Raw genomic sequence first — 14,394 nt, forward strand, 5'->3', positions numbered from 1 at the left:
ATTACTCGTTCTCGTGGATTACGTAAAAGCGGTGCATTGAACTTGCAGTGTACAGCCCATGCCAGCAAGTTAATTTACCCACTTGCACTTTTGGGAGGAGCAGTTAAACACTGGTGTATTAGTAATCGACCGTGCAAGCAGAAGTGACAAGCTTGCACCGGAAGTAGTACTAGTACAAATCATTGGAAAAGATGTGGTCGTGCTCAAGTTTTCTTTTGGGTCAACTCTATGTGCAACCATGCGAATCTCATGTTTGTGTGTCGCAGCACTTCGTCTTATCACCTATAGCGAAAATTCTCATTTACCGAGCCGGGGACTTACCGAGTCAAATCGCCCGTTGGTTTTCTTGTCCGGAGATTCGTCCTTCTGGTTTCAGGTTCACTTGATTTTTGTCGTGCATGTCCAGGAGTGGGTCCTGGCCTGTGAGGTCACGCGTGGTTGCTGAAGCAACAATACACTAACATATTTGATCTTCGTACGAATTATTTGATGGTCCAAACGAATTTAGATTTTGGCGAAAATTTGAGGGGTTGTTTAAGACGATGTTTCCCACCTACAGAAAAAGTTTCAAGAAAATTTTAGCAAGTTTGAAAGTATTCAAATTTGCTTTAAATTAAGAGAGGTAGTAAACTAATTTCGTGAAATTTTATATGGGCTCATCTTACATATATACGGGCTGGTAGAAAAGGTGTCGGGCCAAAACGACAAAGTTAAAAATGATGTGTTTTACAGATGATTGAAATATAATTTAACTATTGAAATGTTAGTGTCATAAGGATTGCCGATTGAAACATTGGTGTCTCAATGAAACTTTCTTATACAATTTCAATCTTATAAGAATAAGTTTAAATCTTGCCGATTGAAGCAGTAGTGTTTGAATAAACCTTCGTATATATGGTCAATGAAAATATTTGTGTCTCAATGAAAAGTGTCTCAATGTTAGTTTAATATTTGACCATTGGAATAACCATTGGTGCTAACGAAATTTCAATGACTTGTCAATAAAAATTCAATGTGATATCTTTAAAATTTCAGAACTAGCTATACATAGCCAGCCATAAAAATGGTTGCAATTGCATGCATTGGTCAGAGCTAGCAGCAGAATACAAAACAATTAATTACTTCATATGCACGTGGCTGGTCCCGCGCCTGCACGTGGTAAGGACGGCCGGATGGAACCTGTATAGAAACAGCAATCTTAGCGAAACATTACGGTGGATTTAACTAGTAAAAAAAATCGCTTTATCACCTATAGTCAAACAAAACACACCGACGAGCGGTAGAACAGTGACGATCTCCCAGCACGTACGTACAGATACACGGAATGATTTGTTGCGACAACCTCTCAAGAACACAAGATGTTTTTTACCCGAGCTATGAAAGATGTAGGCATGCATATTATTCTTCCTCTCTAACAGCAAACATAGTATCAACTCGATCTACACAAGAATACAAGATGTACATGAACGGAGCGAGTGCGCCGATGCAAAACACCACAGGGCACTCTGCTAAAAGAATGGACCCGAGGCAAGACCGGATCAAATGCGACCGACCGATCCCCAAGAACAACCCAAAGAACTGCACTAGGAGGCAGGAAAAGGAAGGACGCGGAGGCTAAGCAATAGCAATCGCCCACAATTTTCAGATGAGCTTGAAGCCGAACTTGCAGTTGCTGGCCTTGATCTTGATATTGCTGCCGGCGTTGAGGATGCTGTCAACGACAAGGTCGCAGCGCACCCTGGACGTGACCGTCCACAGCTTGAGCGTGCCGAGCTCCACCCGGACCGGCACGTCGGCGCGGAACACGAGCGGCACGGCGCCCGTCCGCTGCGCGTCCCGCATGGCCGACACCACGGCGCCGCCCAGCTGCGCCTGGCCCGCCATGGCCACGCCCAGCGTCGTGGTGTTGCGGTGACCCTGGTAGAAGGCCGGGAGCGCGCCCCTGGCGAGCCGGACGGACTCGTACCACACGCTCAGGCTGGACCCGCGCTCGTAGAAGATGCCGATGCGGGCGTTGGGGTTGGACGCCGTGAGCGCGGCCTCGAACGCCGCGGTCGCCGTCAGCGTGGCCGGGTCCACCTGGAACTGGGTTACCGAGAGGCGGTCCACGGAGTAGCGCGGTGCCTTGGGGTTGAAGGCCAGGTAGAGCGCGCCCAGCGCCGCCGCGACCAGGACGGCCAGGATGACGGCGGTCGCGATGATGCAGCAGAGGAGACGGCAGCAGCAGGAAGCCCTGCTGCGGCGCCGCTTCGGGGGCGGCAGTGGCGGCATGGGTGGAACCGTGCGGCGAGGCGGCGGTGGTAGCGGCCTCGTGTCGGGCTGCGCGGCCGGCGGATGGCCCTTGTCGGAGCGGAAGCTTCCCGACGGAACGAGCGGCGCCGTGGGTCTCGGCTGCCCCGCCTCCAGGTCCACCGGGTGGATCCTCTGGTGATCCGCCATGGCCGATCGATCGAGCGCCTCCTGGCTCCTGCCTTGTCTGCAACACGCAAGAATCGCAAGATGGAGCCACAGAAACGCTACACTGGGCTAGCTTGCAGTCGTGTGTGCCTCTATTCCTCTCTTCTCCTCTTTCTTGCAGTAAGTAGCAAGTTAAAGACCTGTGCGGTGCGGCTCTATATACTGGCGCCCTGCTACGGGACGACGGCGAGGGTCAGGGAGGGAGCGGGGGGAGGTGGAAAGGCTTGGACGCGAAGGGATAGGGACGTATGTTTATGTGTCGGCGTGCGCGTGTCGCGGGAGCGTGAAGTCTCCACCTGCTCCCAACGGCTCACACGGCCACTGCCCACTGCGCGTCGTTTGCGTCGTCCGTGCCGGTGGGCTAAAACTGGCCGCCGCTGTCCTTGTGAGCTCGCTTTCGCGCGTTTTCGGTGAGCGGCGTGGCGCGGCGCAGCGGTGCCCGGTTGGTGGGATGGCGCGTCCAGTCCAGTTTTCTTTTTCTTCCTTCGCTTCTTTCTTCCCAGAGATGCACATGGGGCGCACGAAAAACTCGCGGAAACTTGCCGTCCGTCGCCACGCGGGAATTGATGTCGGGGGACGCGTGTTCTTTCTGCCGGGGGAGACCGCTGTAGATTCGGACGCGCCTCCACCGGACGGATGGGCTCCACGCGACACCTGCGTTTCCGCGAGCGGCGAGCCGGCCGGCGGCTTTCCGCTAATCCTGCTCCCTTTCAATAATCAAATCAGATCTTAATGATTTATTTCATTCTTCTTGCGGGAAATGGAAGGAGCATCTTTCTTCTTAGCAGGGATGTTCTCTTGATTTGTTTTTGGCAGGATGTCCGCTTGATGCAAGCACGTCTTTAGTAAATAAACGACATGATGTGGCCTTCCGCTGCCCATTCCCGAACTTCTTTTAACAAAAGACGCCTCGATCGCGTGTCTGAGACTCCGAACGATTTGATGGTGAGGTTGGATGGTATGATACACGGCCGAATAGTCAAATGTGTGCTGCTGAAGAAGCTCCTCACTCACAGATTCAACCAAGCTGGACGACCAGAATTACAGATTACCCACAGTACCTTTATTTCGAACGGAGCTTGTCAATTAGTACTACGTTACACCGTCCGGTCAGATTAGTACTTACACGGCAAGTAATTAAAATTCTCTATCACTATTCTCTAGCTTGCGAGGTCTTTTCACGGCAGGTAGCTACTGTAATGAAGTAGTATAAGCATATATTGATACATTAGTACTGTAACTAGCCTCACATATTGGAATGCAAGTACATCGATCAACTATGTACGTGACGGCTAGATTGGCGTCGTTTTGCCGTGTAATTAATTAGTGGCGTTCCAGTCTCTTGATCGACATATCTATCTATGATTAAAGGTGGATATACTACTCTTAGCTTCAAGTGTGCGTTGAGCTGGTTGTTGATCGGTGCCGGCGACAACTGCGGACAACTGTGACAAAGACAGCGCTGAATAAAGAAGGCGAGCAAAGCAGGGATGTAAAGCGTAGATGCGACAACGTCACAAGGATGTCTAGGATGTCAAAAATATGTCATGGTCTTTTTCTGCATTTCGACGGGCCAGTATCCATATGCTAGAGACGAAAATTGATCCCATGTGATGGAACCTGGACTTATGGGTCTGTTTTCTCGCCCATGGACACCCGGTAATCGTTGGCTAAGTATGGATCTATTTTTCTACTATACCCCTGGGTAACCCGACTGCATCTACCCAGATAATTGTTAACAACACTTCTCAGGTTCGCAGTGATTTTTGCTGCTATGGCAATGTCAAATGTATGATATAAAAATGTGACTTGTTGATCTGGTGGAAACAGTTCAAAACCATGCAAAAATCATGTTCATAAGTTTTTATTCCCTCCGTTCCAAAATGAGTGACGTGGATTTGTATAAGAATCTATACGAATACAAGTCACTTATTTTGGGATGGAGTGAGTATTTTATTTAGAGAACTATATGTTGGAGGAGTGGGGTTGGACAAATATGTAATATTTCAAGTTTAAACTCAAATTCAATGAGAAATAGTACCAAAAAATATGCTTTTTAGGGGAAATAGTAAGTTCTACTCTCTCTCTCTTTCTCTCTCTCTTGCTTAATTTGCTTTTTACATATCTCAAACGAATATGAGTTCGAACATGTTTTTTTACAAAATTCTAAACATAGTTTTCACCGTAACTTGGTTTCCATGGGTCACTTGTTCATTATCAATCTGTAGTGTATTCGTCTTGATATGCCAAATGGATATTCGTCAGGTTTGCATCTCCCGTGCTTTGATTTAACCTGCTGGTCACCAGCTTCTCAATGCTGCCGACCTCAAAGAAAACCATTGCACACCTCTTGATCGTTCTTTGCTACTCCTCCTTGCATAATTCTTATCGAAATATTACAGGTATTTAAACGCATTTTAGGAATAGATACATCCAATGTTGGACAAATTTAAGAAAAAAATTATGAAATGGAAGGAGTACCTTCATCAGGGCTCTATGTATGGAGGGGGAAAAAAAGGCGGACCGTCACTTTTTCTTTATCTTTGACGATTGTGCTTCCTATTTTTTTCTGGCAGATTGAATTTGATGACTTGTATTACTCCCTCCGTTTTTATATGTAGGGCGTATATTTCTGCGCACTAATATAAACGCAGCTAGCGAGCGTTTTGACTCGATGCCTTCCGTAGCACGTTAACCTGTTAAGACATCTCCAATAGCATATCCATATTTTGGATACCCAAAATCAATATGGGTAGGGAAGAGAGAAAATTTGGTTACTCAAAATTAGTCCTACTTTTGCAGCATCCCTAAATTTGGATACCCATATTCCTCAATTTCTGTGAGGCCCACCTGTCATTGACTAGCCCCTTCTTCCCCTTGGCCCCTTTCTTCTCCCCTGCCCAATCCCAAATCCCAATCCACATCGGAGCAACCGAGCCGGGCACGAGCGTGGCAGCGTGGGGCGTCGGACGGCGCGAGCGTTGGGCCGCAACGGCGGGGGCTGGGCAGAGCTCACGACGGCGTTGGACCTCGGGGAGGGAACCGGCAACGACGAGGGCTGGGCGGCGGCTGCTGCTGCGGAGGGGATGCACCGCGGGGCGGGCTGATGGCGGGGGTGCGAAGGGAGGAGCGGCGGCGGTTGCACGCCAGGCGCGCTACAGCGGGGGCCGCGCCTCCTTCTTCGAGAGCGGCGGCGCATGAACTTCGGCAAGGGAGTCGGGATGGACGACGACGAGGGCAATAGGGAGTCGGGAATGGCTGGAATCGGCAGCGGGAGGTTGGGAGAGGGCGGCGCATGAACTCCGGCAAGGGACGGCGGCGGCGGGGCGCCGGAACGAAGAGGGAAGGAGGCGGCCGGCGCTGGTTCGAGGCGGATCGACGCGGAAATGGCAGTTACTGTGCGCGCCAAGAATATGGGTCGTTTGGGGACTCTTGCCGGGAATACCGTATTGGGCCTAAAAGATGTGTAGCTACCAAAAAAAAATATGGCTATCCAATCTTTTTTAGGTATGCCGTTGGAACTAGACAGTTTTTGGATATTTTTCTATTTTTCTAAATATAGGTACGCTGTTGTAGATGTTCTGACACATAAGACTTTCACAATGCTTAAGGCCGGCCTGAGCCATAAGATGGAGCCCACGTGTCTGAACTTTTTTTCCCCACCAACCTCGCCTCTTTCCTTCCCGCGAGCAACCGGAAAATCCCCAATCTCCCCTATCCTGGAATTCCACCGATCCCCAATTCGACATCCCGATCCGTCGATTTCTCAAATCGCCTCAATCCCAGAGCAGATCAACAGGCTAATGGCCTCGTGCTCGGCGTGGTTGTGGCCGGCGCCGTGTCGTGCGTGAAGGTCGAGGACGAGAAGATTGCGGCGGGCTTCTTCTTGATGCGGCGACGGCCACGGCGAGGGTTCTTGCCGGCGGGGTTGTCGTGTGCCTCCAGCCGTCGACTGCCTCCGCAGCTCGCGTCCAGCGGCCATACGCAGCTCGGGTGACTGCCTCCGCAGCTCGCGTCGCGCTGCTGGGTCATCCACACGGTGGCATGGCACCTGCCGATCTGAAGCATGGCTCCGCCAACATCCTCGATTTGCATCCATGGTGAGCACCAATGTGTTTTTCTTGTGTGTGCTATCACTGAGATGATTTGTACGTAGTATGCATATGAATAAAATTCAGAAATTTGTTCTGTTCATTGTGATTGGAATTGGTTTTCATGTACTTGCCATATAGATGAACTTGCTGAGCAATGGATAATTAGAATAAATTGCAAACTCAAATTAGTAGTCTATGGATACAGAATAAAGTTGTTCTCCAACAGGACCACAAGAAATAACATGACACATAAATTAGTACATATCTAAATGGTACAGACAGGTTCAACTTATGGAGAAATACAATAATATGGCTGAGAAATTAAGAAGGACAAATATTTAACTAAGGAATGCTAATCTTGGTCATCCTGAAATCGCTGCCAAATATGTTCTACCAAATCTGCCTTTAGTTGCCTATGCATTGGTCGATCATGAATAGCAGTGTTCAGTTCAAGGACCCTTGCAAATTCATGAATAGCAGTGTTCAGTTCAAGGACCTTCGTGAGTAGCTCCTCCGCTGATTAGGGTTGCCAGCTATCTCTGCCTCAAGCCTAGCTTCAAGTTGAGCTTCGATCTGGGCTGTCATCTTCTCCTCCAATGGGTTGTACATTTCTTCTTCCAGAAGCTTATCAAGATAATCACTATCAATGGTGGCATCTGAATTGTTGCTCTCTTGTGGTGACTCAGACATTTCTATGAAGTGAACTGGAGATGTTTGCTTGGTTGAATTGGGTACTACCTGAAGAACATCTTCTATATATAGAGTTTGAGTGCATTACATTAATTTGAAGATCGATAGGCATTACATTAAACTGAAGATACATGGGCATTACATTAAACTGAAGATACATGGGCATTACATTAAACTGAAAGATACATGGGCATTACATTAAACTGAAAGATACATGGGCATTACATTAAACTGAAGATACATAGGCATTACATTGAACTAAAAGATACATGGGCATTTCATGAAACTGAAAGCAGATACAACCTAACCAAATAGTTCTAATTGCATCTGATCTAAGGCCTGATTATGTCTTTTCAACCTTTCTTCATTGAAACTTGAAGTATCCTTCTCCATCATATCTAAGTATTTTGACATCTTGCTGAACTTTGTCCTTTCATTTGTAGCAGAGGCTATTGCAACTTGTCCTTCTGATTTCTTTGACATAGCTGAATGATACATTCTCATGTTCTCACATGGCTCATCAATCACACCTTTTGCTTTTCGCCTTGCTTTTGCTGCCTTTTGTCCCTCGGGACGCCTTTCTCGGGTTGTCTCTTCTCCTTCTGGGTTGCTTGATGAGGCTTATGCTCCAGTTTCTGAAATTTTTGTCCTCTTACTCTTTATCATCTTTCACATAAATTCTGCGCCACTTAGGATTATCCTTGACCTGATCCCACAAATACTCCATTGTGAAAGCTTTCTGATTGTTCTCAGCTTTGTACCACTCACGGGTCTTGCTCTTTAGCATCTTATCACATTGCCCACTACTATAAGCACTCTTTGCTCGCTCATAAACTCCATTGAAAGCTGCAATACCCTTGTTTAAAGTGCTCCAGTGGCTCTTGCATTGCTTAGCTGTCCTTATTGTTCCATTTGTAGGCCTATTCTTGTTAAAATCTTCAGTCACAGTTCTCCAATAGAATTCTGACTTCTTTGCATTGCCCTCTACAGGGTCATTTGAATTTTCAATCCATGAACTTGCAAGGCGCAGATTCTCTTCATCATTCCAATTAATGAGCACTCCTTTGATCCCATCTTCCTCTGGACTACTAGCATCTGATTCTATTTCTTGTTTAGGTTGCTCTTCATGTCTTGAGTCAGGAGAGGCTGAATGGGTGAGTGGTGCGGCGGGCAAATGGCTGGATGATGCTCGCATACCTGCAGCCGGAAGCTCTTCACGTGGTGAGATGTGCTGCCAAAGTTTAAAATCAAAAGCAAGGAAATGGGTGGATGAGATTGTGCTCGCATACCTGCAGCTCGGGGCACTCCACTTGGTGAGTTCACATAAGCTTGTTGCATTCCTTGAAAGCTTCCTGTAGATACAACATGATGTTCGTAGTTGTATGTAGTAGTAAATGGGCGAAGATTCTGGAAGTAATGAGAGGGTGGACTGCTTTGGGGATACTGAGATTGTGGTAAATTCATGCCATATTGTGGTGGTGAATAACCTGAGTAGTTTTGGGAATAGCCTTGGGAATATTGAGATGGTGGAATGTTCAAATTTTCCGAATGTGACTTTGGGGAGTGTGGGATGGTGTGATTTGTGAAATTTCTATCTCGTGGATCCATGGCATGAGTTGGTATTTCGAAAGTTGAAAATGATTTGAGATGATGAACTGATATGTGTTCAACTTCTATCTTTTATAGGCAGATTTGGAGCTAGGAGAAGAAGAGCATGGAGCAGCAGCTTGTTGTTTGAACGAGTCCAGAGAAAAGAGGCCTGCGGGGAAGAAATGACTACAGGGAAGAAATGGGTTCAGGAGAGCCAACGGTTATTTTGGCCAACTGCAACATGCAGTGCTACAGTATAAAATGTATTTTATTGCCTTGTGGACGGGCCATATGGCTGTGGCCGACCTCAAGCTGGTTTTGCTTATGACCGACCTGCGCAATGTGTAAAGTTGGCTATGGTCGACCTTAAGGGGCCTTATGGCCGACTTTATGTTCACATTGGAGCTGCCCTAACGCAGAAGGAAACTGCTACTCTGATTTTTCTCCACGCATGCAGTCAACAACGGTGGCATCTGATTACCGGCCGCAACTACTGCGCGCCTTATAAATCGAAAATCAATAAAAAATATTACACGCCCTACATACGAAAACGGAGGGAGTACTTTATTTTGTTGAAAATAGAAAGTTAGTATCTTGTTTATGTTTCACCGATCTAATTGTTTGTGTTTTTTAAATATAGATATGACACATGTAAATATTTTTTCACTCAATAATAGTACTAAATGTTATATAAATTAATGTACAATAATCAAATTTCTACTGCCATACAAACCACATAAACCCTAATACACCAATACATGTATGAATCCCATATGAGCCAACACATATCCGCAAGGTTCCAACCCACGTATATACCAAGCTATTTACTCATCAGACCAGGTGATACCCTCCATACCGACATTCTGGTCAAGACCCAGGGCGTTCCACACCGCCGGAGAGGCATCAACAATGTTGTTATCGCATGGCGGCTCATAGTTGTGGTCTTCGTCACATCCATACACGGAGTCGCATTCGTCCACCACCTTAGCATAGACGGACTTGCCGTTGGCGCTGATCTTGATGCGGTGGCCGCACCTGTGCATATTCTCAAACCAACCTGTGGACAGTGCGACGACCATCTCCTTGTCGCTGTGGTAGGCGTTGTCACACTCAGACGGACCGCCACCGTCCTTACCCTTCTCAAAGCTGTTGAGCGTTAAGACAGCTTTGGTGGCAGCAGTGACCGGAGGCGAGCAGCGGTACTGTGGATACCGTTTGCCATCCTTGCAGCAGTCTGGGTCATTGCTCTTCTCGCAGTGTCCAGCTTTCCCAGGAAGGTAGCCACTGGCGTGGCACACACCAAGACTAGGACGAAATGAGGAAGCAATATGAGAGGCGGAGAGCATGACCAAGACGAGGAGCGCCATGGTGGCTGCGATCGAAGCCGGGGCCATCTTTTTTTGGAGGTAAACTCTCCTCTTTGTGTTCTTGATTTCTTATGCTTTTGGTGGCTTGATTGTTGGGTCTCGACCCTGTGTGAGCTTTTATAGTTGAGTTGTTTACGCTCCTAGGCTGCCACCACTAGCAATGGACGTCGATCTGTATTTTGTCAGCCACGGCAATCCACTGCCATGTTCAGATTTGACTACACGAAGCTGGCGTGCCGTTTCAATCGGTTATCTCACTGATTAACGTGTGTCATTTATACGTTTTTACAGGGGTTAAAGTGTTAATTACATGGGCCAAGGCCCAAGAGATTATGACAGTCAAGGAGTATCTTGCTGGTTAGCCCATTAGTCCCCGTATCCATCAGCCGAGTATCGGCCATTTGTTTTTCAGCCAGGTACTCACTCGGGAGGCGGCGGCAGAGAACGTGCGCGTCATACTTCCTTCCGGCCTCCTCCCCCGCCGCCCCTTCCGACCATTTTTCTGTCAGCCCAGGTACTCGGGGTAGTGGGGTACTTCCTTCCGGCCTCCTCCAGTCCTCCGCCTCACCTTCCGCGCGCAATATGCTCCAGCCGCCCCTTCCTTGGCCGAGCAGTTCGTTTTCTGGCATATTCGGCCTTGCCGCGGTGGAATTCGCTGAAATGTCAGCGACGCCATCGCCGCCTCCACTGGGCCTTGCCTTGTGCTCGCTGACTGCGGATGGCATGGATATGGAGGGACATGACCTGCAACTGCAAGCGAGCATTGGTATGTACTCCGATTCTAAATTCTTGACTCAAATTTGTCAAAACATGGATGTATCTATTCTTAAAAAACGTCTAAATACATGTGATATTTCGACAACATTTAGGATCGGAGGGAGTACTAAGCAGCACTTGGGATGCGTTGTTAGGTTTTCAGTTCTTGCTGATTGGGAACTCGACATTGTATAGTGCTATAGGAAAAATATTTTTTGAGAAAACGCAAAAGCTTTGCGTCTCGATGCATTGAATAAGAAAGAGAGTTATGTACATGTCCAAGAGGACAACACCACGAAATTACAACGCCACACAACTAGGGATCCGCCAGGAGCAACGCTCCAAGCCCAACCGCCCCGGCCCTACCCCAGATCCGAGCTTCAGTCTTGATCTGATCAGCGAGGAAGGCGATATTGGGAGTCGCATTGTCGAAGACGGCCGCGTTGCGATGCTTCCAAATCCACCTGGCCGTAAGCATGATGATCGACGCAGTGCCCTTTCTAGCCGTGGAAGGGGCGGAGAAGACGGATGTCTGCCACCAATCGGCGAACGGGATGCCAATGGTCGGTGGGGCACACGTAGATCGAATACAGGAGAACACCTCGTGCCAGAGGGTGCGGGAGAAGGGACAATCGACCAGGAGATGATTTATGGTCTCCAAGGACTGATCGCACAACAGGCATCTTGGGGCGTGAGCCAAACCATGGCGTGCTCTTCTCTCAGCGGTCCAGCAACGGTCCTGGCAAGCTAACGAGATGAAAAACTTGACCCGTGGGGGAGCCCAAGCTTTCCAGTTCAGCTTCCAAGTGTCAGAGGTGATCCCACCGCAGAAGAGTTTGCGATAGAAAAACTTGGAAAGTATTGGCCGCCGGAAGTCCACCTCCAACAAAGGGTGTCAGCCGCATCCGAAAACTGCACCGTGCGGATCCTCCCCCATATCTGGATGTACTGCCACAGAGCAAGTGGATCCAAAGAACCCTGGATGTCGCGGATCCAACGTCTGTCAACAAGAGCCTCGCGAACCGTGCGTTTTTTCCGGATGCACTTAGGCACAAGCAACGTGAGGTTCGGGGCCAACTCCGAGATGGCCCGACCATCCAACCATCTATCCTCCCAGAAAAAAGTAGACTCGCCATTGCCAATAATCATCTAGGTGGACGCGAAAAACACACTTCTCTCCAGCTGAGAGAATTGCAAGTCCAGTCCACGCCAAGGGCGGAGGGGATCGGTTCTCATACGCCACAACCAACGGACGCGAAGGCTGACGGCCAACCTGGAAAAGTCCGGGATGCCTAGACCACCGAAGCAAAGTGGTCTGCCAACCTGGAAAAGTCCAGGATGCCTAGGAAAAATATTGCAACTGCCACATTGTGTGTTTGTTTAACAGGGCATGTGTCATATTGTCCCTGTTTTTCGCAAAAACAAAAAAAATATTATATTGTCACTTCTCTTGGTTTGTCAACCCTTAGTTTTGGAGCTAGAAAATTGATGTGTAGTGTAGAAATATAGTTGAACTCCCATCACATCTATTCCTGGGTAATTTGGAAATTGCACTATTTGCTGATGTGAGTCGCAATGTTGCTCGCTACCAGCTTCGGTATTACAGTCTGATGGAATTATAGTTGAGAAATTTGTGACGAACTCATTTCACTGATAAAATATGGCATCTTGTGATTTCTGTAAGATTATGTTATTCTACTAAGAAAAGAAGGGGGCTTTTTTGATGAAACCAATTCTTACTCTTTTTTGAGTGAGGAGTACAGAAAGTAGCATCAAGTACTAAGATCTATTGGCATCACATGCATTCCTCTCTAAACATTCTTTAAATTTTGCTGTCTATGCCCATTATTCAGTGATTGCAGATATTGGCAAGATGTTCCAATTTCCCTTTAAGTTTTTAGAACCTGTGTAGCGTCACCAATCCAATTTATAGATGGAGGCATTGAATGTTTGGGTGTTGACGTGTTGTACCGTAGATGCTGTAGGGAAAGTTGTTCAACAGGTTTGGGAAGATGTCTTAACCAGCCTTTTCCTCTCTGGTATGAACTCTGGTACTTGTTTTTCAAATAGTTGTTTCACAAGAGCAAGTGCTTGAGCTAGCTAGCTGCGTCAGGCTAGCTGTAATACTTTCTGGGTTTCAGGATTTTTAGATGTCTGATAAACAATGACCATGATTGCTCTAGTTGCCTCCAAAATCAGGGTGACACTGTAACTGTGACATAACTAGGAGTAATTTATAAAGTTTAAGTCTATATAAAGAGACATCATATTTACAGGGGCAATCATTCTTCCTATTAACAAATCTGAACATGCCATATATCTCTGTACTGACTGCTCTTGGATACCTGCTATGCAGTTCTGCTGTTTACTCTTCTGACCAGGTGATATCCTCCATGCCCACATTCTGGTCGAGCCCCAAGGCGTTCCACACTGCTGGTGAGGCGTCCACGATGTTGTTGGCGCACGGCAGCTCATACTTGTGGTCCTCGTCACAACCGTACACAGAGTCACACTCATCTACCACCTTGGCATACACAGAGTTGCCGTTGGACGTGATTTTGATGCGGTGGCCACAGCGCGCCATGTTTTTGAACCAACCGGTGGAGAGCGCGACGACGAGTTCCTTGTCGCTGTGGAAGGAGTTGTCACATTCTGACGGGCCGCCACCGTCCTTACCTTTCTCAAAGCTGTTGAGCATCAGCACGGCTTTGGTGCTCGATGTCACGGGTGGCGAGCAGTGGTACTGCGGGTACCTCTTGCCGTCCTCACAGCAGTCCGGGCCATTGCTCTTCTCGAAATGACCGGCTTTCCCTGGAAGGTAGCCGCTGGCCCTGCAGACGCCGAGGCTGGGGCGAAGGGAGGAGGCGAGGCGAGAGATGGACAGCGCGACCAGGACAAAGAGTGCCATGGTGGCTACAGCTCTACTGGTGGACATCTTAGCCTTCTTAGGTGCCCTAGCTTGTACTATGTCCCTATGTTTTACTGACTCCTGATGTGTTGGCTTTGTTGCTTGTCTTCTTTGGGAATTGGTGGATCTGTTTATATGCTTGCGTTGCTGATAGTTACGGGCATTAATAGGTTGTTTTCCACGGCAATTCTATGCTAATGTTTAGATTAGGTAGATGGACTTGATGTGTTGACGTACCATCTCAAATGGGATTCTGGTTACCGTTCCAAATGGTTAATCATCTCCTTAATTAACCTCCTAGGCGGTTAAAATACTTTACTTTTGTAGATAATAGCAGTGCGAAACTAGTTTATGTTTAAGAATGTCGTCGATTGCCATCACATCTTTTTCTTGCTAAGTTATAAAGTGAATTATTTGCTAATTCCAGTCATGGTGTTAATCACTACTAGCTTTGGGGACAAGAAAAGAAACTGAAATTTAATGGATGGGAAATTGATAACATACTGGTCAAACAAGGCAACATGTTGTCCTA

At 47.6% G+C, this 14,394-nt stretch overlaps 4 protein-coding genes across 5 annotated transcripts; 1 reads left to right on the forward strand and 3 right to left on the reverse strand.

Annotated features, from left to right (window-relative positions):
* Positions 1 to 1,225: 1,225 nt before the first annotated feature.
* Positions 1,226 to 2,750, reverse strand: LOC100846419 (NDR1/HIN1-like protein 6). The gene has a single exon (XM_010236553.3). The coding sequence runs from the start codon at positions 2,437 to 2,439 to the stop codon at positions 1,642 to 1,644; it is 798 nt and encodes a 265-aa protein (XP_010234855.1). The 5' UTR covers positions 2,440 to 2,750; the 3' UTR covers positions 1,226 to 1,641.
* A 2,700-nt stretch (positions 2,751 to 5,450) lies between these two features.
* LOC100828514 lies at positions 5,451 to 9,303 on the forward strand. 2 transcript variants are annotated; one of them, XM_024461646.1, is made up of 3 exons: positions 5,451 to 6,557; positions 8,232 to 8,554; positions 8,928 to 9,303. In XM_024461646.1, the coding sequence occupies exons 1-3, from the start codon at positions 6,524 to 6,526 to the stop codon at positions 9,015 to 9,017; spliced, it is 447 nt and encodes a 148-aa protein (XP_024317414.1). In that variant the 5' UTR covers positions 5,451 to 6,523; the 3' UTR covers positions 9,018 to 9,303. The 2 variants fall into 2 exon arrangements, with proteins under 2 accessions (XP_024317414.1, XP_024317415.1); XM_024461647.1 differs by having other exon boundaries at positions 6,050 to 6,557; positions 8,358 to 8,554.
* A 184-nt stretch (positions 9,304 to 9,487) lies between these two features.
* LOC104584170 (putative ripening-related protein 5) lies at positions 9,488 to 10,272 on the reverse strand. The gene has a single exon (XM_024461645.1). It carries the CDS (start codon positions 10,223 to 10,225, stop codon positions 9,656 to 9,658), a length of 570 nt encoding a protein of 189 aa, XP_024317413.1. The 5' UTR covers positions 10,226 to 10,272; the 3' UTR covers positions 9,488 to 9,655.
* A 2,920-nt stretch (positions 10,273 to 13,192) lies between these two features.
* Positions 13,193 to 13,862, reverse strand: LOC112271671 (putative ripening-related protein 5). The gene has a single exon (XM_024461416.1). The coding sequence runs from the start codon at positions 13,860 to 13,862 to the stop codon at positions 13,320 to 13,322; it is 543 nt and encodes a 180-aa protein (XP_024317184.1). The 3' UTR covers positions 13,193 to 13,319.
* Positions 13,863 to 14,394: the final 532 nt, after the last annotated feature.

This window comes from Brachypodium distachyon, chromosome 3 (genome assembly GCF_000005505.3).
Source record: "Brachypodium distachyon strain Bd21 chromosome 3, Brachypodium_distachyon_v3.0, whole genome shotgun sequence".
NCBI lineage: Eukaryota > Viridiplantae > Streptophyta > Magnoliopsida > Poales > Poaceae > Brachypodium > Brachypodium distachyon.

Bases quoted from the DNA above. Each gene is read 5' to 3' on its own strand.
- LOC100846419 (XM_010236553.3), bottom strand. From the start codon at position 2,439: ATGGCGGATCACCAGAGGATCCACCCGGTGGACCTGGAGGCGGGGCAG.
- LOC100828514 (XM_024461646.1), top strand. From the start codon at position 6,524: ATGGCTCCGCCAACATCCTCGATTTGCATCCATG. The intron at 6,558-8,231 runs GTGAGCACCAAT...TGCCCTCTACAG, and splicing joins ATCCTCGATTTGCATCCATG to GGTCATTTGAATTTTCAATC. The intron at 8,555-8,927 runs GTGAGTTCACAT...TATCTTTTATAG, and splicing joins AGCTCGGGGCACTCCACTTG to GCAGATTTGGAGCTAGGAGA.
- LOC104584170 (XM_024461645.1), bottom strand. From the start codon at position 10,225: ATGGCCCCGGCTTCGATCGCAGCCACCATGGCGCTCCTCGTCTTGGTC.
- LOC112271671 (XM_024461416.1), bottom strand. From the start codon at position 13,862: ATGGCACTCTTTGTCCTGGTCGCGCTGTCCATCTCTCGCCTCGCCTCC.